We start from the raw sequence: 22,625 nt of genomic DNA on the forward strand, positions 1-22,625 counted from the left end.
TTGGGAGACACTTTAAAAATTTCCCTCAGCATTAAAAGAAATGGAGAATACTTTTCCATAGGGGGATAGAGTGGGGATTAGCAACTACCTTGTGAATGGTAACTACACATACGTTCTCCCTTCTAATCACCCAACACTCTCAGGAGGAAGGTGTTATTATCCCTTTTTTACTGATGAGAAAATTGAGTCTCAGAAAGGTAAAATGAGTTGCCTTACGTCACACAGAGGGCAGAGGCAGCATTCGAACATAAGTCTGATTCCAGAGTCCTTTCTCTTAAACATTATACCATTGAACAAGGTTCTTATTTTCCCATCAAAGCAACTGTTATTAGAGTTAACATTTGTAATTCTCAAGAGAGACAAGGAAAAGGCAGTTGTTACAGGCCATTAGGAGTAGGTCTGTTTACTCACTTGAAAGTCATCTATTGATCACTTCCTATATGCTTGGCAGTATCCTGGACATCATAAGTTTGAAGAGGGCAACATTGCATACAAACATAGGAATTTCACAACTATGTGGTAGGTTCCACCAAAGGGGCCCAAAGAGTTTTGGAAGCACAGGGGAAGGAAGAATAAATTCTTTCTGAAGAGGACTGGGACTGTTTCATAGAGGAAATAACATTTTATCTGGGTATTAAAGATTGAGTAGGAGTTCACTAGGAAGAGAAGGTGTAAATGGTGGAGAAAGACATTTCAGATGGAGGGGATGGCATACAGAAAAGCAAAAAATGTGAAAGAACATAAAGTAGTTTGGGAATGGAGAGAAGTTCAGTCTGAATGAAGCGTAATGTACACTATGAGTTTGAGAAGGAGAGGTGGCAGGAAAAAACACTCAGACATGAGGCTGGAATGGTAGTTGGGGCCAGATAATGAAGGCCCTTAAATGTGTCAAGCCAAGGAGTATGTATTTTAATCTTGGAAGAAACAAGAAACCAACAAAACTTAAATCAGGAGATAACATAGTTGGATTTGTTGTTAATAAAATAACTCTGGTGGCAGTGTAGAGATTAGAATGGAGTCAGGGGGTAGAAAAACTAGTTAGGAGATTATTTATATATGATGATGAGATTTGGAACCATTAGAATATGAATAGAAAACTGGATTCTGCAGGTTTTTGGTAAAACTAACAGAACTTGGTGGAGATGGAGATAATGAGGTTTGGTGCCTGATTCTATAGTTTCTCACTTGAAACTGGGTGGATGGTGATGACATTTAACAAAGATAAAAAAGATAGCAGGTTGGAGTATCATGGTAAAGACTAGGAAATAATTTCATGTTCAGATACACTGGGTTTTGGGGCAATACAACATAAGAGCTGGCATTGGTTGAGTGCTTATACTAAGCTCTAGGCACCATTTTAAGTGCTCTGTATGTAACAACTAATTGAGATATAGGTACTTAGTAGGTAATTGGAAATAAAAATTTGGAGCTAAAAAGAGACATCTGGGCTGGAAATAAAAATTTGATAGTCATTAATGTATAAGAGGCATAGTTAAAACTGTTGAGGCAAGAAGAAGGCAAAGGATAAAAATGCTGAGCAAAACCACCATTTTATGACCAGGGAGTGATGAAGATTGTAACCTCCATGATGGCAAAGATCATGCCTGACTTGTTCACCACTGTGTCACCAGAGCCTGGCATACTATTTAGAATACAGTGGCTGCTCAATAAATAAATGTTGAATGAATGAAATAAAAATATCAGAGGGAATTCCCTGGTGGTCCAGTGGTTAGGACTCTGCGCTTTCACTGCCAAGGGCTTGGGTTCAATCCCTGGTTGGGGAACTAAGATCCTGCAAGCCATACAGTGCACACCTCCCCCCCCAAAAAAAACAATCAGAGAAGTGTAATGAGAAACAACGAGGCATCATGACTTGGAAGACAAAGGGGGAAAGGTGGTTTGAGAATGACTGGAAAATGCCAAGCACTACAGTAAAGAAGTCAGATAAAATGGGGACTGCAATGAAACCATTGGGCTTGGCAGTTAGGTATCCATTAGTAACTTGAAAGAGGGCAATTTTGGTAGAATAGCCTCCTTCTAGACTGTAATAGGCTTAAGGGTAAATGGTTGTTGAAGAAGCATAGAAAATGACCAGAAATTTGGTGGTAATGTGATTGAAGGGGTTTGAGTAACAGAGGAAAATGAAGCCATGGTTTTTTAAAAATTTTATTTGTTTTTGGGCTTCCCTGGTGGCGCAGCGGTTGAGAATCTGCCTGCCAATGCAGGGGACACGGGTTCGTGCCCCGGTCTGGGAAGATCCCACAAGCCACGGAGCAACTAGGCCCGCAAACCACAACTACTGAGCCTGCGCGTCTGGAACCTGTGCTCCGCAACAAGAGAGGCCGCGACAGTGAGAGGCCCGCGCACCGCGATGAAGAGTGGCCCCCGCTTGCCACAACTAGAGAAAGCCCTTGCACAGAAGCAAAGACCCAACACAGCCAAAAGTAAATAAATTTTAAAAAAAAATTATTTGTTTTTATAATGGAGGAGACTTCAATATTGCTTATAGAAGAAAAAAATATCCTAGGAGAGGGATAAATTACAGATGGTAAGAGTGGATAATTGTTCTTGGCTAATTTTCCTGTCACTGTTTTCCCTTGGGCATGCTGATCAGGTGTTCTATTTATATTTAGACTTTAAAACAACAAGTTAGAGCTCTATGATCTGCCTCACTGGGACATTTGGTCAGCTTAAAAGGACTTGGTAGTTTAATACAGCATGGTGCTTTCCTAATAGCTTCTTTCTAGATGTATATGTCTTGTCATCTACGCAGGATAGGACAAGTCTATACTCCAAGCATGGTGGTGAAATTATGGAATTATGCACAAATTGAGACAAGCAAACACCAATATGTATTGATAACTGAGGTCAATCTATTTGTTTCATTATTATATTAATGAAGTAATTAGGGGAATAGCCCACTTTGCTCCTGTGATTTGGCTTGACCATGATCTTATAGAATATAGGGGCATATTTACTGGAGACTCCATAATATGCCTAGAATCTAAAAGGTTGTTGGCACTTGTAGTCAATACAAATGCCCTCACACCTGAAGATGCCTTAGACAGTGACAAATTGTAAAAACCAACTGCATAACTAGATGGGTTCTTTTTCAATACCATGGATAACTCTGACAGTCTAGTGAAGCCTACAGACTCCCTTTCAGAAAAATATTTTTAAATGTAGTCGATAAAATACATGGGGTTACAATAGAAACCAATCATCAAAATATATAATAAAACAAATTTGTGATATAGTAATATATCTATCTGATTCTTTAGTAACACATTAAATAATATCTATTTTCCCCTCCACTCCTATCTGAAAATGTTTCTTTTGACCTGTCAATAATATAACTACATTATCATCTATTGCTACCTATTTATGTAGTCATTTGATGGTTCACTTGATGATGCACTCATACATATGTATCAGTATCCCCAGTCACCCAAGATACATATTTGATGTCCATGCACACACACATATATATGTTATATATTCCAATCATTCATAGCTAGCTGATATAGGATATTTGCTAGCAGGCAAAGCAGAAGACTACTTTAAGAATTCATATTAAGAAAATGAAAACATAAGCCACAGACTGGGAGAAAATATTTGCAAACTGTATATATGGTAAAAGACTCGTATCTAAAATATACAAAGAACTCTTACAACATAATAATAAGACAATCCAATTTTCAAATGGGCAAAATATTTGAATAAACATTTCTCCAAAGAAGATATCCAAATGGCTAATAAGTACTTGAAAAGATGCTTAATTGACTAGGCATTAAGGGAAATGCAAATTAAAACCACAACGAGACACCACTTCACACCCACCAGGATGGCTATAATAAAAATGACAGACAATTACAAGTCTTGGCAAGGATGTAGCAAAACTGGAATTTTCATACAGTGCTGATGGAATGTGAGGTGGTACAGTCACTTTGGAAAACAGTTTTGCAGTTTCTTAAAAGGTTAAATATAAAGTTTTCATACAACCCAGCAATTCCATCTACTCAGGAGAAATAAAATATATGTCCACACAAAGATTTGTATGTTAATGTTCATAGCAGTATTGTTCATAAGAGCCAAAAGTGGAAAGAGTGCAAATGTCCATTAATTGGTGAATGCATAAAGAAAATGGGGTATATCCATAATGGAATACCAATACTAAATACCAATACCAATACTAAAAAAAAAAAAAAGAGTAAAATACTGATATATGCTACAACATGAACGAATTTCAAAAATATTATGCTAAGTGAAAAATGCTAAACACAAAAGATTATATATTAATTGGTTCTATTTATATGAAATGTCCAGAAAAGACATATCTATAGAGGTAGAAAAGTAGATTCATGCTTGCCTAGGCTTGGGGGGTGGGAATAGGGATTAATTAAAGGGATATGAAGGATCTTACTGGGGTGATGAAAATGTTCTAAAACTGGATATAGTGATGGTTGTACAACTTGGTAAATTTACTAAAAATCATTGAATGATATACATAAATGGGTGAATTTATGGTATGTAAATTATATCTTAATAAAGTTGTTTTAAAAGAGAAAAAAAGAAAAATCCTAGAGACAGCCCAAACAAGGCGAATACTCCTCTTGATCCTTAGATTAGGAAGGGATTTTCTCCATCTCTGAAAAACCTTAACACTCCCTTCATACTTTGATGACTGTGATGATGACTGAAAATCACATTGGAAAGGACCAACCTGAGCAAGTTACAACTTTAAGAAGTTTGTATTTCAATCAGATCTTGATTTGAATGTGGCTAAAGGCACTTTACCTGTGCTCTAGGCAGAGTTGATAATAGACAGGTGTTTTCTCCCCTTTGCCTCTTCCCCACTCAAATAACTCTCCCGCTGGGCTTTGACTTTTAAATATGTCTGGTTGTATTAGATCCTCTTGTGAAAGCAGATTTGGGGCAAAATGGGAAGAAAACATGAGGACCCTGACTAATTTGGGACATATTTTAACTTCTAAACATATTGGCCTTTGGTGAGATATAGATCTTTAGAGTCTCTTCTCTAACATGATGCTGATAATAATTTATCATTAAGTATCCTATATTTTAAAAAATATTTTTATTTATTTATTTGTCTGTGCCGGGTCTTAGTTGCAGCACGCAGGATCTTTTAGTTGCGGCATGAGGGATCTAGTTCCCTGACCAGGGATCAAACCCCGGACCCCTGCATTGGGAGCTTGAAGTCTTAACCACTGGACCACCAGGGAAGTCCCAAGTATCCTATCCTTTAAGGAACAAAATGACAACCATTGTCTGAGAAAGTGAACTCCTACAGAGTTAGAGACTATGTTTAAATAAATCTTTGTGTGTGGTGCCTTAGGCACTTAATAACCAAAAAACCATTATGGATGTTCTGAAATTCTAGGCTCTATCTCATTCAGATAAATTGTGAAAATATTTCAAATAAATGAATATCAGCACTCTTTTAAAAGAAATTTAATGAAAACTCATTATTTAATCCTGGGTTTTAACATTTAGTTTTCCATCCCTTCAAAAGTACTGCTTTATAAACTCTGACAAAGAAAGAACTCAAAAGCACCTAAATGACCCTATCTTAAATGCTCACCAGTATTCCTTTATTGACAATGTAATTCTCACAGTGAAGAGACTTTGTCATAGTGAAGCACAACATAGTTCCTGCCAATCTATTTATAAGTTATTTTTCACTAATATAAGTCAAAAAGTTACAAAGAATTCAAATGTTTAAAATCATCTGAAAGGTGAAAGACATTACAAACCCAGATGATGAACTGGAATTGAGAGTAAAAGATGAGAACCAGCCAATATAAATGAGAATCCAGTACAAAGAGTACAAAGGAAAAAACTTCCCCTCAGCAAAGTCACCTTCTGAGAACTTATCCTGTTACTCTCCTCTTTCTCTTTGCCATTTTTCCAAAAATTAAAAATTAGCTTTACAATGTCAAACACATAATGCAGAAGCAAATAATAGGTGAATGAAGTAGTTATGAACTGAAGGCAAAAAATAAAGTACTGTCAGTGTATCTCAAGGTTTATTTTAGTCTTACCAAGGTCAGTCACACTGACATAGCAGGTGACATGGTAAAACAATGGGACAGAGTCTAAAATCCACACACCAAAGTAGTGCTTGATTTTGGAGACATGCTTCAATACTTCTAAGAAATGAAGACAACATCCTCTAGTAACTTTTAAAGTTATCAAGTGATAGGATGCAGTGTTTGGGAAATCTCCATAGAATGATTTGTTAATGCTTTTCCCAAAAGTACACTGAATAAGATCAGCCAGAGTCTGAAATAAAGGTTTTACTGGAGGGTATTCTGCCCAAGCATGACATTTTTATAAGTGGCAAGATTCCCAGACAAATTGTTAACTAATCAAAACCTGGCATTTTCAATAAATGTAGTATTGAGCCTCAAGGTAACATATAACTAAACTTGTATACTGCAGGAATCAGAAAGAGAAGTGTGCAGAAAACTAGATCAATACTTCTGCTTACAAAATCTAGAATTTACTTACATAAAAGCTGATGTTCTGAGCTAAGGCGTCACAAAACACTAAAAGTCAAGTTTTCTGGCATCATCCTCTTTTCATAAGAGAAGTCATTTCACTTTATTCTGATATTTTCTTAAAGACATATACCAGGACAAAGTAATCCATTTTTTTCCCATAAAAGTATTAGGTAATTTTACTGGGTTGAATTAAGTATGGCTCTATAAATAGTATTTTAAAATATTTAAAGTATTAAAAATAGAGCCAATCAGTGAAAATTGTCAAAACTCACAAAGTAAATATTTGGAATATATATTTAGCTGTCATATATATACATATATATACAGACACACATATATAGAGTACATGCATGACTTTGGCAATTATTAAGAATTTTAAAAATAGAACAGTGAAACAGTACTCAATAGTTAACTTCATATTTGAACTCAATGATTAACTTTATTTCTGCAGGCATAAGTTGCTAGTGAGTCTGGAAAACTGCAGCATCTCTGATTATTCAGGTCACACCACCTTTGGTAGCTTATCCTAGTAATTCCATTGGAATTACTACTTTCTGGGATCTATTAAACTTTTCTTGACCAAACGTCTACAGAAATTCCTTTGCCTGAAGCCCCTAGCTGATTTGATGGATGATATCTAAACAGCCTATGAAATGTTAACTTTTAGAATTTTTTTTTCCTATTCTAACCACTTTAACTTTTAACTTTCTGATGATAGAGAAAACCAGTAAAAGGAAACATCGGGCAGAAACTGAACATCATCTAGTAGTATCAGTGCAGTTCAGGCAGTTAAAGAATCCAGATGTTGTCACCTGGTACTGTCACAGGACTCACAAGAAAATACTCAAGTTTAACTTCTAACAACATTCTCGGTACTTCCAAGTCCCACTTCTTGTATACTCCTCCCACTTTCAAACTTGTGTGCCAATTCATGTTCTTGTAAACCAGGGAAAATTACATTTCTTCTGCCTTGGAGATCGATACAGAGAAAGGCATCAGATGTCAGTCATCTTTAAGTCGTCCGGGAAGACGCTCAGAAATGCGTGCCTCTTGTGTCTTCTACTTTTATTTTCCCAACCCCTTACGAAGTTTTGGAACAGAAAGATGCCTGAGTCCCAAAGGCATTAGCCTGACACTGTGCTATTCCTTTCTAAGAACCCCATTAACTCCCAGTAGAAATGAGAGTGATGTGAACTCCGTTTCATGGCGCAACCCTCTGCAACCCCCTAACACAAACACGAGAGGTGGGATGGGGAGGAGGTCAAAGGAGGAGGAGGGAAAGGGGTCGGGAGAAGAGACTCACCGCTCCTGCCAGTTCCTCGGTCAGGCACAACGTAACCAGGAGAAGCCACAACCTGAAACGGGAGGGAGGGTGAATAACATGGGTTCTCTAGGCTCCGGGGTCCTGCGTCTGCCCATAGACCCTCGACCCCTTTTTGCTGCCTGCCCCCACTTCCTCTGTAATGACAGAAGTACAAGTATAGTCCCGGTCCGGCAAAGTAGCCCAGAATAGGAAAGAGGAGAGGAGCTCGGGGCAGCAACGGCTCACCCAGGGTGCATGCTTGCGGCTCCTCCGGAGCTGGGTCCCGGGAGACTGCTTAAGCGGCTCCGCGGCCCCGGCTCGTCGGGGCTCCGCTGATGCTTGGCGGCTGTTTCCTTATTCAAGAGGATGGGGTAGGGGGGCGAAGTGGCTCACTTCTGAAGAAACTAAACTCAGCTTCTAGATAAAGAGGTGCCCCAAAGGGAAACACGGTCAGCGGTGCCCGCTACAACTTGCCGCACTCAAAAGATAGTTCCATGCACCAGGGGAGGAAGGAATGGAGGGGAAGGGGGCGGGGCTGTCTGCTGTCAATCATCCCCCCTACCTCGGGCAGCCGGTCGTCTTTCTCACTTTCAGGCACCTCTACACATAACATTCCCACGCATCTCCACAGCTTCACGCACAGGCCCACAGACCTACACACTAAGATGTAAGCAACTGTGCATCATACACTTCCTTAAAGCACTGTTAATTGTTACACACATACAGATTAAGGCATACTCCTCCCACATAGACAAATGGGCCTATGCACACTTTCCCAAATGCATATCACTCATTCTAATTTATTGCACACTAAGCTCTTGAGGTGGTGGTAGTTTCTGGGGTTGTAAAACTACCCTTAGCCGAGCAGAACCTAAGGATAAGCGGGCCCCCGTGATATAGGTCCAAAGCCCTGAAAGACGCTAAAGTGGTGAATTCTAGGGTGTGAGATAACAACTGTTCTGAAGAATTCGTCAAGAAATCCCTGAAAGATCCTCCAAGGAGTCCACATAAAGTATTTTCTGGGCCTGATGGTGCTTAAAAAAATCTGTATGTCAGAATTACCAAAGTAACGTTCAAGTCTACTTTATTTGGGAGACATCAATTCAATTGCCATTAACTCCATACAAATATTTCCAGTTAAGTGTTCGTGTTAGTGTTAAGGAAAATTGCACTAAAGTTATTTAATTCCCTACCCTAAATCTCTCCGAGAAACATCTGCAATGAGAGTCAATACCTTTTATGTTAGTCAGTATGAGGTAAATATTAATTATGGCATTCAATGTAGCTAAAGAAAAAGATATGACTATATTACTATAACATCCAACCACATAATAATTACTCATATCTACTGAACGCTCCCAAATCTTATATGAATATAATACGCATAAAATCTTCACACACGTATACGTACGTTCATTTTCTTAATTCTTCAGCTGGAAGCATATATTTAATTATATAAATATATTCATATGTTTCTAATATTTGCACGTTTTCTGTTGTATGTAGAAACTCCCTCCTGTGAGCAGGTGGAAGGCAAACAACCCCAGCAGCCCTGGGAGCAGGCACCAAAATTTGTTTCTAATCATTAACAATAAAAGGAACCGTTCTCTTAGATCCCTCCGCTACAAAAAATAGTCCCAGCTCAGGTCTATCTGTAATTGGCTTTGGTGCTCACACCAATGAGAGTGGGACTGGGCAGGGAAAAGGAGTATCAACAGAAGGTGTAAGTGAACGAATAGAAAAGCTTCCCGGGGGGAGTCAGGGTGCGCAGTCAACTGGCCTGGACGTTTCCCTCCTCCAAATAACTGAGCGTCACTCCCTCGCAGGTTGCTGGTGCGGTCTAAAACTGTGGCGGAGTGATCCTCAAATTCCCCAGGGCTGGTGGGGAGGGGGCGGTGCGGGGGAAGAGAGGGAGGAAAGTAGATCTGTGGGACTTGCGCGAGGAAAAAGTTTGCAAGTCTGGACAGAAGGGAAAAGTGCTCCCGAGAGACCGGCTTTGGGGAGGGGAGCGGGGAGGGAAGAATAGCTGCTGCTTTTTTTTTTTTTTTTTCTTTCCCTTTCCACTCTTAAAAACCTACTTTCTCCTCACCCAAGACGACCGGCACAATTGGGACACCCTCGCTGTCTCTCTCCGGCTCTAGCTCTCTCCCTATAAACCCTCAAGATTATGTCAGTTGGTCAGAGCCAGCCAGGGATTTCGTGCGGGTGCTGAAGGAGCTGCGGGAGCCGGAGAAGAATGAAACTGCGTGGAGTCAGCCTGGCTGCCGGCTTGTTCTTACTGGCCCTGAGTCTTTGGGGGCAGCCCGCAGAGGCTGCGGTAAGTCCTTCCTTCTACCCCCGACCCCCATCCCATCACCTCGCTCCCACGCTGAAATCACTTTTTGTCCCTTTACCTTCCTTTCTCCTGGGCCTCGGCTAGGGAATTCAGGTGTGCCTTCACTTGTTTAGGAAGAAACATTATTTACAACGCTAGTAACTCAAGCCTTCTGAAGTCCAAGGGAGAGGTTTTAAGTGTTTAAAAATAGGGCTGCTTGCTTTCCCTGCAGCTAGCTGCTCTGGGGGCAAGAGCAGAGCCTGGGGAGGAGGATGCATGTTAATAGATAACTAAGCTCTGGTGGATATTTAAAACTTTTCCTCCGCACCCTCCGCCCTCGAGTGCTTCCCTACATGCCCGCTAACCTTTTCACTAGTTGTGCCCAATCCACGCACTCTTTAAACTTTGTCGATAGTTTACTATTTTGGCCTTTCTAAAATCCACCTTCCACCAAAGTGTTAAGCGCGCCCGTGAAGTTCTTCCCTTTTGCCTTTTCCTTAAGGAACGTGAACCTACCCTCACCTCTGGTCAGTAAAGCCTCTGTAGAGACTGCTTCCCTCTTGACATCCCTGTTGCAAATGCTCAGGTAACATACCAAGAAGAGTGAGGTAAAGACGGATGGCTTCAGGCTTCGGTTCTTCTGCATCTTTTTTTTTTTTTTAAGTTCTCGGTTTTTGTTGTTTACTTTTTTTAGCTTACTAAGGCACCTGAAACAAATTGAGAATTTGCCCATCACCTATTTAAAGGAAAAGAACGATCTCTTTTTCACAGGAGAATGAGTGTTCTGGTTTAAAGGAGAGTGGAGGAGGGAAGTACACTTGAAATGACAGAGCAAAAACTTCCACTCAGTTTTAGGAATGTAGAATTAAAATCCTAATGTATCTCTTAGAAGGGTATCTAGGTAGTCCCACCCACTATCCTTCTGGGGATGAGAGGCAGATCTAAAGGAATGAATGGCTTTGTCAGAGAAAATGTTCTCCAGACTGAAACCCATCATCCTTAATTTCACTTAACCTCTAAATAGAGAATTAAGTGTGTGACAAATTATTTAAAAGTTATATTTGAGTGAACATAATGGGTGGTTTTAAAAACACTTTAATATGAGATCATGGCTTAGGCCTTCACATGGTTGAGTGACTGTCAATTCTTTATATGCAACTGCTGTGTTATATAGCTTACGTGGGTCCACTTGTAAGTTAGCTGTCTAGCTGTTCTATACACTCAGCATGCCTCAGGTTACATTGCCCTCCTCCCATCCTCCAGAAAGTGTGTACTCAAGGTATGAGAAAACTAATATTTATTCCTCCATCAAAGTAGATAGATAATTTTAAATTGCTTTTATGATGCAGAGCTTCTTAATGGGCTAAGGTTTAGCCACTCAGTAGGGCTGCAGGCCCTTGGATAAAACTACAATTGTGTTGTTGAAAATAGTTCCTTTTAAAAACATCATCTTGGTGTTTACTGCTTGTGGCATTTGGCCCAGGGGCAAAGATTTTGTGGATGTTTGATTAAATATTTCTCATTTTTTTCTTTTGACCTTGCTATTAATAAATGTGCACCAGATACCAATCATACAGGTATGTATAGCTATACTTTGTCAGTTTATATTAAATCATGTTATGTTAAAAGTGAAATTTCTTTTTATGATTGACAAAATTTGGGAGCAAGCTTGTTTTCTTGGACTCTTTAACAATTGAGTGTTCATAAAGAAATTACAGAAGACACCAGGCAGTTTTTTTTTCCTTTTTTCTCCTATATAATTATTTATTTATTTTTCTCCTATATAAGTTTTAAAGAACATTTTAGACCCCATTTCCCTATCATTAGTATAATGTGCCTCTAATAAAACCAGGGTTTGTTTTTTCTGCTTCACACATTAATATCCTAGTTAGATTAATGTTTTAATCATCTCAAAGATATGAATGGTATCTGCTCTCCATACTGGTGCTGGGGATATTGGTGACCTTCTCCAGAGTAAACTGGATAGTAGTGGGGCTGCTTGTTGACTGAAGTAGTCTAGTATTGGGACTTTTATACCAGGAAGAGCACTGCTACTTAAATTGCTTTAATTTTTCATAGTTAAGTGATTTCTTTATCTCTGAAGTCATGCCAAATTGGGATATCGCAAATATGTGGAAAATTTTTTAGGTGGAGAGTTTGTTAGGTGGAATAAAGTAACTCTTATTCCAAAAGGTTAGCAATAAAGGAAGAAGGCAAATTTAGTTGGAAAGGTCAGTTCTAGTGATGGAAATATGTATTTTTATGTAAAGGTACCTGTCCTGACTCTCTGTTAGTAGGATATACACTTAGATTTATGAATATGGTGTGTAAAATTCTAGTACTACTATACAGTTATTAGTAACTTCGTGTGTGTGCGCAGTGGAGTGGATAAGTTTCTTTAAATGTACTATCTCCCTTGTGACTAAGAGCAACAACTTGTTAAGGGTAGCAGTGTGGTTTGTGGCCATGGAACAGTTTTTCATCTGAAGTATATTGCTCCATAGGGAGAATTTGTTGACATTGTTATCATAACTTAACATTTTTGCATGTTTACTGTGTGCCAGGCACTGTGCTAATATGGAAATGTACATTATCATATTTAATCTTCACAACAGACCTATGAAGTATATACTATTGTTATTCCCACTTTACCGATCAAGGAGCTACAGATCACAGAGGTTAAGTAATGTGCCAAAAATAACATAGTTAGCAAGTTGTAGAGCTGGAAATTTGAATCCAGGCAATTTGACTCCAAATTCTTTACCCTTAATGACTGTCCTATACTGCCTCCTTTGTATGTGGTCTGTAGAGATTTATTTGCTGTTCAGAGTATTTGGATCTCTGCTACTTTTTTTTGAGTAAGGGGGAGACACAGGAAGTGAAATGGAAAATATAATGGGGATTACATCTCTTCCTGCTGATGTTAGGAGAAGCAGCATGTTGTAATGGAAACAGCTCTGGGATTAGAATAAAAAGATCAGAGTTTGATCTCTATATGTATGTCTATTTATAGAGAGATAATTTAAAAGTAATCTAGAAGCAATTGCTTGTTGCAGATTGTATGATTTTATATAATTACATATATAAAAGGTTAGATTTATAGAACAAGTGTAATTTGTGGTAGGTGATTATTTTGAAGAAAGATTTGCCTTATTATATTTGTAATTAGTCAGTTTCCATAATAATTTTAAATATACTGAACTTTTCAGGAGCATGTCTATTGTGATAAGACAGAGTATGTGTATGTGGTAGCATACTTTGCTTAAGATGTTCGATTCACTTCTTTTGTTTTACCGATTTACCCACCCATCATATCCAATTCTGTTCACTCAACCATCTATATAACTTTAGTCTTGTGTGTGTATTTGTATATGTGTGTCCTGTGAGTGTATAAGAGTGTGTACCTTTTTTTCCTGTGTTTTTACTTGGCTTTTGTTGTATGTATATGCAACATATGAGACTCTACTTTGAGTTAAAATTGATAAGTTGGTCAAGGTTGTGTCTGCCAGGTTTATCCACTGTAAAGTCACCATTTCTCCCTTTGTAATTACAAAGCGACCAGATTTTCTAAGACTATATGGGGCAATGTTGCGAGACAGTGTACATTTCTTGTTTCTCATCATAGTTTCGCCCACTGTTTTAGCATCTATTGAGGATTCTGACCTGAATAATTACTGCTGTGATATTTGCCAAATGGTGATCTTCAGTTATCAACATTTTCTGCATTTATCTGTTGAATTCTAATGTAACAAAGAACTTTACCTTCTTTGCTGTTTGTTTCTGTTTATTTATTTATTCAGTGATTTATTTATAGTAGTATGGACTTACGGATACTTGTTTTATTCTATGAACTATAATGAATTATGCTATTTTTCCTATTTTTTTTTGCTGAAATTACCCCAGATTTGGTCAATAGAAGCCCCTTCCAATTGGCTCCTGTGTCCTTTCAGTGTGTCCCCATCATTTTTTGAGCATTCTCTTACATTCTGGTACCACAAGGTATTCCAGACTCATTTTCTACTTTCCCTGCCCCAACCCTGGAATGAGCCATTTTTCTAAGGAGCTCTGATTCTTTTTGTTGAGTAATGGTATTTAGAGATCAAGATCTGGGTGCTTGGCATGCTCATTATTACTGGGGTGTCATTGCTTCTAGGCCTTCTCAGCAGATAAAACTAGGGAATGTATGTATATATACATAGACACATACCCACTTCTATATTTCTTACAAAACCATGAATTTGCACTGATATCTCTGATTCCAGTCCAAGATCACAGAATAAACATACCTCTTTGATACTATGGGATCTCGCTGCTTTCTGATACCTCTCCTCAGGCATATTTTTTTTTTATGTTCATATGATGGTGTATTATACAGCAACTCAAAAGAACAAACTACAACTACAAGAAACAACATGGAGGATCTCACAAGCTTAACGTTGAACAACAAAAAAAAGCCAGACACAGAAGAACACATATTGTACAATGCTGTTGATAGAAAGTTCAAAACCAGGCAAAACTACTCTGTGGTGGTAGAAGTCAGGGTGGTGATTACCTTTAGGGAAAGCAGAGATTAGGGGGAGGCAAGAGGGGCTTTGGGGGATGCTGGAATTTATTTTTTTGAGCTGCATTCTGGTTACATATTGTGTTCATTTTTTTTGTTTTAGAAGTTTGATTTTTTGTTGATGTTGGCCGTGCCATGTGCCATGTGGGATCTTTTATTTATTTATTTATTTATTTGGCCGCACTGGGACTTAGTTGCAGCACGCGGCATCTTTGTGTGGCATGTGGGGTCTTTAGTTGTGGCATGCAGACTCAGTTGGCGGCATGCGTGTGGGGTCTAGTTCCCTGACCAGGGAACGAACCTGGGCCCCCTACATTGGGAGTGCAGAGTCTTAACCACTGGACCACCCGGGAAGTCCCACATATTGTGTTCATTTTGTGAAAACCCATGCACTTTTCTGTCTGTATGTTACACTTCAATAAAACATTCACATTACAACAAAATTAAATGGTGGCCCAGAGAGACCTGTGAACTTGCTCAGGGTCACACACCTCTTAGACCGGCAGTTAAAGTCCTAGGTTCTTACTCCTGCTTTGTTCCCCCCATCTATGTGGAGTGGGAAGAAAACAAAACCACAGTTGCTGTTATAAAAGCTGACAGCAGAATTCCCCTGAGAGGAGGCTCTGCTTGGGAAATAACTTGCTGGGCTCTCTCTGGGCATGAAAGGAAGAACAGCTGGCCCCAGCTAATAGCCTGGAACACTCTGGGTTTCAGGGGAGAGTTCCTGAAGAGAGATGTGGGCGGGGCGGGAGGGTGGGGGGAGACAGAGAGACAGAGAGAGGCTGAGAACCAACAAGATAACAAGATGGTGGGTGACCAGGGCGAGATGAAAACATGGCGGCCGGCAGTGAGAGGAGAGGGCAGCCGTGGGGCTTGAAGACCAGTGGTATCTGATATTCATCACTCCCCTCCCTCCTCCAGCACCCCCACCCCGCAGGAATGATCCTCCACCTTCACTGTCCTCAGGCATATTTTGTGGTCTTACACAGAGTCTTTAAGAGATTGCCCTCTGGAGTCAGATCTGGAATCTGAGTGGAGGATGTGTGACCTTCGGACAGGTAGTAACCTCTGAGCTTTAACTTCCTCATTAGCGAAAGGGGGCCAGTGGTACCTATGTCACACATTGTTTTGAGGATAAAATGAGAGAAGTTATGTAAAGCGTTTAGAATAGTACTTGGCACATAGTAAGTGCTCAATAAGATTTCAATTAGATTCCATTATTGTCATTACAAACTAGTTATTGACTTGCCATTTCTTATTGCATTAACTGTCAAATTCTCTGCCTGATTTTCAGGGTCTAGCATGATCTTCCCCTTCATTCATCCTTATTTTTCATTACATTTTACAATACACTCCCTCCATTCTAGCCTAGGCGAACTTCCCTATAATCCCTTGAGCATTACATACATTTTTTTTGGAATTTTATTTTATTTATTTTTTTATACAGCAGGTTCTTATTAGCTATCTATTTTATACATATTAGTGTATATATGTCAATCCCAATCTCCCAGTTCATCCCACATTACATACGTGTTTTGGCTCTCCATCTTGTTTAGAATCCTGTGGATCCAAATCTTTCCTCAATTTCAGCATAACATTTACATTCATTCAGCAGATATTTATTCAGCAACTCGTAAGTACTTAAGAATTACATTTATGTTGTTCTATTTCTCCCCTCATGGATATGTACTATCCACAAAGTCATTCTGTGCTAGACACTATAGATAAAACTGAATAAGATAGACAGGGTCCCTGCCTTCACGGAGCTTCCATGCTAGTGAGCATAGATAAATAGTTCTGTGGAGCTTTCCCTTACTATTAAATCAGTTGCTGATTTTACCCTTCTTTGAAAATTTGTCATATTTAGCCTCTTGTCTAGTATCTAAATGTATTTGGTCTTACAAGCATTTTGTTTCATGGGATGTTAACGTCTTCTCCCTATTAGATTATAGACTTTTTGAAGGCAAGAACTGTATATTTGTTCATTCAACAAACTTACATGTTGATTTTGTCTGATGACAAAAATAATACATGCTTAATGTTGGAAACTTGAAAAATGAGAAAATTATAAAGAAGAAAATAAATATCTCTCCACAGTTCTACCAACAGCACAGAAATAACTTGTATTATTGTTTTGATGATTTTCCTTCTTATGTATCTAATATTTTCTTAAAAAAGTAGATTGGTTAAAATTTTTTAAAAGTTGGGATTACGATATATACAATTTTATATGTTATTGTTTTTTCACTTATTAAGTGTTTTCCTGTTATTAAAATTCTTAGTTTAAAAATATTATTTTTAAATGATTGCATACAATTTATATGTATACACACCACAATTAATTTACGTGTTCACTTTTATAGACTATATTTTTAAATTTCAAGTTTTTTTAGTCATTATAAGAAATACGGCCATAAACAATTCTTATTCCATATTTTGTATTATTTTGTTAGTACTGCCTCCTTCATGGGGAATTATTGGGTTAAAGGTCATCAGTAGTTTTAAAGTCTTTGGTACATGCAGTAGATCCTGACATTTAGAAAGGCTATATTAACAGATAATATGATAGCTAACTTTTTTTTTAGTGGTTACTATGTTATACCCTCTTAGGTAGATAATATTATTCCCATTTTATGTACAAGGAATCTGAGGCCAACAGGGTGGTTACAAAACTACCAGAGGTCACACAATTAATAAGTGATTGAGCAGTTTAGCTCTAGAACATGCTCATGAAATTTTCCTCAGTTCCTATTTCATTCACGGTAGTACAGAAAAATAAAGTCATGTTGAAAAGTTGAATAATTCCCATTACCCTTTCCGTGACTGGTCACTTGAATTGATTTTAGAGAGTAGCCTATCTTTAGAGATAGGCTCACCCACCAGTTCATCCTTTAATAGCTCTTTACTGTAATTGCCTGGGCCATTCATCCTCAAGGACCTAAATTTTAATTTTGTAAACCATGCATCCCCCTACATTTCTCCCCTATACGGAAGGTGGAGCCTGTATTCCATGAATACCTCCCCCACTGACCTCTTCCTAGCTATAGCAAGGGTGTAACATACTCCAAACTCACTGACATTCTCCATCCCCCAGGAGAGTTTTGGAATGCGTCTGAATATGGAGACCCCCTTTACCATCTCTCCCCACCCCCTACCCCATAGCTGTCTATGAGCTTTACACCTAAATGCCGGTGTCTTTGCCTAGTGTTGTCCCTTGCTTTCATCCTCCCTAAGTGATACTCCAGAACTTTCCCCCCATTAATTACTAATCTGTTTTTCCCACTTTGGGGTGATACTATTCCAGCCCCCATCTCCTGTTTTTAGCAACAATCTTGGAAGTACATATGGAGTGAGAGGTCCCCCATCCATTTTGCAACACTCCTGCCTTACCTTTTCCTTGTGTTTCCTCACTAGCTAAGTGACTTTACTGCCTTTATGATAGCCTTGTGGCTTGTGCATTTCAAATGTATTCCTCCACAAAATCACAAACTGTTATACATTATGGCTTTTCCAGGTGGCATTTGAATAGCTGAACTTTAAGCTTCTGAATGATAGGGATCTGCTGTTGCCAAATTACTTTCCAGAATGGTTTTACCAATTATATTCCTATCAGTAGTGTAAAAGAGTACCTATGAGACAGTCTTAATAATTTTTTTCTATCTAGTACAGTGACTATAGAATTGATGCTCAATTGATTGCCAGTTGGTTGGCAGATTTGGTTCTATCCTCTAATGATTTTCTTTTTAAAATATAATCATTCCATCATCTCATCCCCTTCTGACAATAGCAACCATAGAACAGAACTGATTTTTAAAAATAAATTCTCTCTAATGAACATTATAAATGAACCACCCAACCACTTAACTAAATCCTCATTACAAAGTAATTCTTGAGGTGTTTTGGAGAGGCATCTTTAATGTGATCTCTGATACATTAGCTTCTTTCATTTTAACCAGATTCTCATTTTATGCATCAATGCTTGAGTTTATTTACCTTCATAATCTGTACAGGTCCAACTGCCCTTGGTTCCTTTAGAAGCTTCTGCTGGCCTTTTACCAAAAGTGTAGTCTGTGATGGTACCTGCCACCCTGTTGAAAAGGGAACCTTAAATCCCTTGCTATTTGCTAACCAAAGACAACCAAAGGCAAATGTTATAAAAGAAACAAGTTTTTGCTAAATTTAATTTTTAACTTAAAAAATTTTTACTAGATCATTTGCTTTACTTTTTAACTTGTAGAGAGACTTAAGCACCTTTTTTGAGCAAGTGCTAGTCAGGTTAATGGAATTGGTTTTATGACAGTGAGTACTAAAATAGAACTGGAAGAAATTCTGTTGGCATTTGTATCATCTTATAATTCAGTCAAATGACACTCTTCATATATGTTAAGAGAACTGGCTGATTTGCTTCCAAAATTTCTTATAGTGTGTGTGACATTAATGGAATCCTGAAGGAAATATTGGAACTTTGGCGAGGGAAGATGGTATTAAGAGTGGGACACTAGTGAAAAATTGTTTCGTGTATTCTGTATTTTGAGCTCTCCAGGACTTGCTAAAGGAGGAGAAGTCCTTCTCTGTCCATAATCTCATAATCTAATTGATGTAGTAAAACATTTCTGTATGTGAAAGGCATAGTAGTGCCTGTTTATATCAGGTTGTTTTCTGTTGCAAGTGGTAGAAAACACTAATTCAACTGCCTTAACAACAGAGAAAAATTTTAGCTCACATTACAAGAAGTTTGGAGGTAGAGTACCTCCAAAATTAATTAATTCAGCCAAATAGTGACCCAGGTTCTTTCCACTTTCTCCTCTGCCATACTCTGCCTATCAGCTTACTGTCTCAGATTCGTGCCCCTCATACTTGCAAGATTGCTGCTGCAGTTCCAGGGATCACATACAGATGCCACAATGCCCAATAGAAGAAGAGTATGAACTGTTCATTTGTGTCCCTTTTTATCAGCAATGAAAACTTTCTCAAGAGTCCCATACCTTCACCCTTACATCTGATTGGTTAGAATTGTATTACATGTATATGTTTACACCAGTACATTGGCAAGTGGAATAGGACCATAAACGTAGAGTTAGACAAGTGACTTACACTGCCACCTCCCCCTGCAACACACCAAAGCACATTGCTGCCTGGAAAAGTTAGAGAATGGGAAAATTTGGATAAAATCAAGGTTCTTTTAGGAAGGAATAAATAGTTCCTGCTTCACAACCTCATGAGTTTGTTGTCAGGATCAGTTGACTAAAAGATTTGTAAGAATTTGATGTATTTGTTAAATGTAAGATGTATTTCTTTTTTTAAAAAATAAATTTATTTATTTTATTTATTTATTTTTGGCTGTGTTGGGTCTTCGTTGCTGGGCGCGGGCTTTCTCTAGTTGCGGCGAGCAGGGGCTACTCTCCGTTGAGGTGCACGGGCTTCTCACTGCGGTGGCTTCTCGTTGCAGAGCACAGGCTCTAGACACGTGGGCTTCAGTAGTTGTGGCATGCGGGCTCAGTAGTTGTGGCTCGCGGGCTCTAGAGTGCAGGCTCAGTAGTTGTGGCGCACGGGCTTAGTTGCTCCACGGTATGTGGGATCTTCCCAGACCAGGGCTCGAACCCGTGTGCCCTGCATTGGCAGGCAGATTCTTAACCACTGCGCCACCAAGGAAGCCCATAAGGTGTATTTCTTAATAGGGAAACTAATGTTTTATAGAGTTGTACAAATGAAAGATGTTGGCTATTTACGTAACTATAGATATTTTAACGTTGGAGGGACATTAGGTCATTGGTTCTCACAGTGTGGTCTGCAGACCCCTGAGATTCCTGAGATCCTATCAGTGGGAACATGAGGACTATTTGAACAATAATTTGAAGACTGTTTTGCTTTTTTCACTGTGTTGCCATTTGCACTGATGATGGGTAAGACAGTGTAGTATACCAAATTGTCCTCGTAGTCTTGGAGGACAGAAAGCCAATTTTACTTAACAATGTCCTCAATGTAGCATTGATTTTATTCAATCTTGACCCTTGAGTACAGATATTTTAAAATTTCTGTATGACAAAATGGGAATTATACAGAAAACGCTTCTGTATGCTGAAGTAACATCGTTTCTAGGAAAAGCTCTTGTGCTTTGTGAGTTGTGTGAGTTGGGGGCTGAACTAGCTGATTTTTGCCTGGAACACATTTTTACTTGAAAGAACAACTGAGACAAACTGTGGTTATTCAGACTTGAGTATTTGGCAGGAATTTTCTTGAAAATGAGCAAAGTGAGTCTGTCATTTCAAGGAAGACAACTGGCAGTGTTTGTTGCCAGTGAAAACATTTGAGCTTTTCAAGTATTAGAATTTTAGAAAACTTGAATCTTGAGTATGGGCTTGATAGCTTTCCAGAACTTAGCCTTTTCTAATGAGATTGGTAACTATATTAATGTGTATGATTTTTTTAATATTATGTAATAAAATGTGTTAACATTTGGAAGTTCTGCAAATCCCACTGAACTAATATTTTCCAAATGACTAATGCATGATGTTACAAAATCATGCATGGCTAAAAGATCCATTGAAAGACAAGTTAGATCAATCAGTTTTAACGTAATTGAGTATAAAAATTAAATAGATAAGGTATCAGATTCTATGTTGCAACTTAGCTTCTTTTAGGTAGACTCTTCTGTCTACCATTTGCAGAATTTTGGCATAGTATCAAAGAATATCTACAGTTATTTTAAAAGGGTATTAAAATACTCAGTTTTCCAAATATATAACTTCATGAAGCCAGATTTTCTTCATATATTTCAACCAAAACAACATATTGCAACAGAATGGATGCAGAAGCAGATATGAAGATCTAGCTGTCTTCTATCAAGGCAGACATTAAAGAGATTTGCAAAAAAGATGTAAAACAATCCCTCTTCTCCCTTTCTTTTTTGTTTTGGAAAATATAATCATTTTTCATGAAAATGCATAATATATGTTAACATGTAATGAGTTCATTATTTTTAAAAATATTTGTTTGTTTATTTATTTATTTATTTTGGCTGCACCGGGTCTTAGTTGTGGCACGTGGGATCTTCACTGCGGCATGCGGACTCTTAGTTGTGGCACGCATACGGGATCTAGTTCCCCGACCAGAGAGCAAGGAACCTGGGCCCCCTGCATTGGGAGCGCGGAGTCTTACCCACTGGACCACCAGGGAAGGCCCCTGAGTTCATTATTGTTGCTTTTAAATGAATAAAGAAATAATTATTTTAATTATTACTCAGTTTTATTTTATATGGTACATACTGATAGATGTAACCCACATAAGCAAAAGCTTTGGGGTCCTCAATGATTTTTAAGAGAGTAAAAGGGTCTTAAAAAGTTTGAAAACCACTACTCTACAGAGACCAGCTCCATCATTTTACAGGAAAGTGAAGTGATTGATGAAAGATGCAGCTTATTAGTTGCAGAGGCAGAGAAGTAATATTATTCCATTCCTCTCTCCAGTATACCACATTGGCTTAGGGATTGGTGATATGATTTTGTAATTTTATTCATCCTAGTAGATAGAGTTAAAATACCAAATAGAAAATGTACTAGATTGTACTTGTATCTTTCCTACAATCTTCAGTCTTTGTGGGTATTGCAAGTCAGAAACATTCTCACTATACATACCACAGCAGCGGAGACCCTGATGAAGAAAGACTATGAGCTAAAGTTACAGTTATTTTTAGATACCAAATTGGAAAACCCATAAAACCAGAGTTCTTGGCTTACATAGCTTTGTATTCGTCACAGTGTATAGACTGGTTCCTTGTATGTAGTTGATTCTCAATAGCTAATTGTTGAATGAATTTTGAATTTTGGGGAACGGTAGATTTATTTGCCAAGAGGCAAGACCTAGAATCAATGAGTTAAGTTATAGGAACTCTTGATATCAATTAGTTTCTAACCATTAAGCTAT

The 22,625-nt window shown here is 38.4% G+C and overlaps 2 protein-coding genes across 6 annotated transcripts in view; one reads left to right on the top strand and one right to left on the bottom strand.

Moving 5' to 3' along the window:
• COL4A6 (collagen type IV alpha 6 chain) overlaps positions 1-9,600 on the bottom strand; it is a 289,921-nt gene extending 280,321 nt beyond the window's left edge. Inside the window, exons 1-3 of one of the 3 annotated variants that reach the window (XM_082447502.1) lie at positions 9,239-9,600; positions 8,074-8,244; positions 7,828-7,879 (exon numbers count right to left, since the gene is read on the bottom strand). In XM_082447502.1, the coding sequence (XP_082303628.1) occupies positions 7,828-7,879; positions 8,074-8,084 (63 nt within the window). In that variant the 5' untranslated portion in view covers positions 8,085-8,244; positions 9,239-9,600. The other 2 variants (XM_082447503.1, XM_082447504.1) reach the window with 2 other exon arrangements.
• Positions 9,601-9,700: 100 nt separating this feature from the next.
• Positions 9,701-22,625, top strand: part of COL4A5 (collagen type IV alpha 5 chain) — a 245,053-nt gene continuing 232,128 nt past the window's right edge. Inside the window, exon 1 of one of the 3 annotated variants that reach the window (XM_082447507.1) lies at positions 9,701-10,144. In XM_082447507.1, the coding sequence (XP_082303633.1) occupies positions 10,064-10,144 (81 nt within the window). In that variant the 5' untranslated portion in view covers positions 9,701-10,063. The remainder of the gene's footprint in view (positions 10,145-22,625) is intronic. The other 2 variants (XM_082447505.1, XM_082447506.1) reach the window with 2 other exon arrangements.

This window comes from Balaenoptera physalus (genome assembly GCF_965194825.1).
Source record: "Balaenoptera physalus genome assembly, chromosome: X".
Lineage (NCBI taxonomy): Eukaryota > Metazoa > Chordata > Mammalia > Artiodactyla > Balaenopteridae > Balaenoptera > Balaenoptera physalus.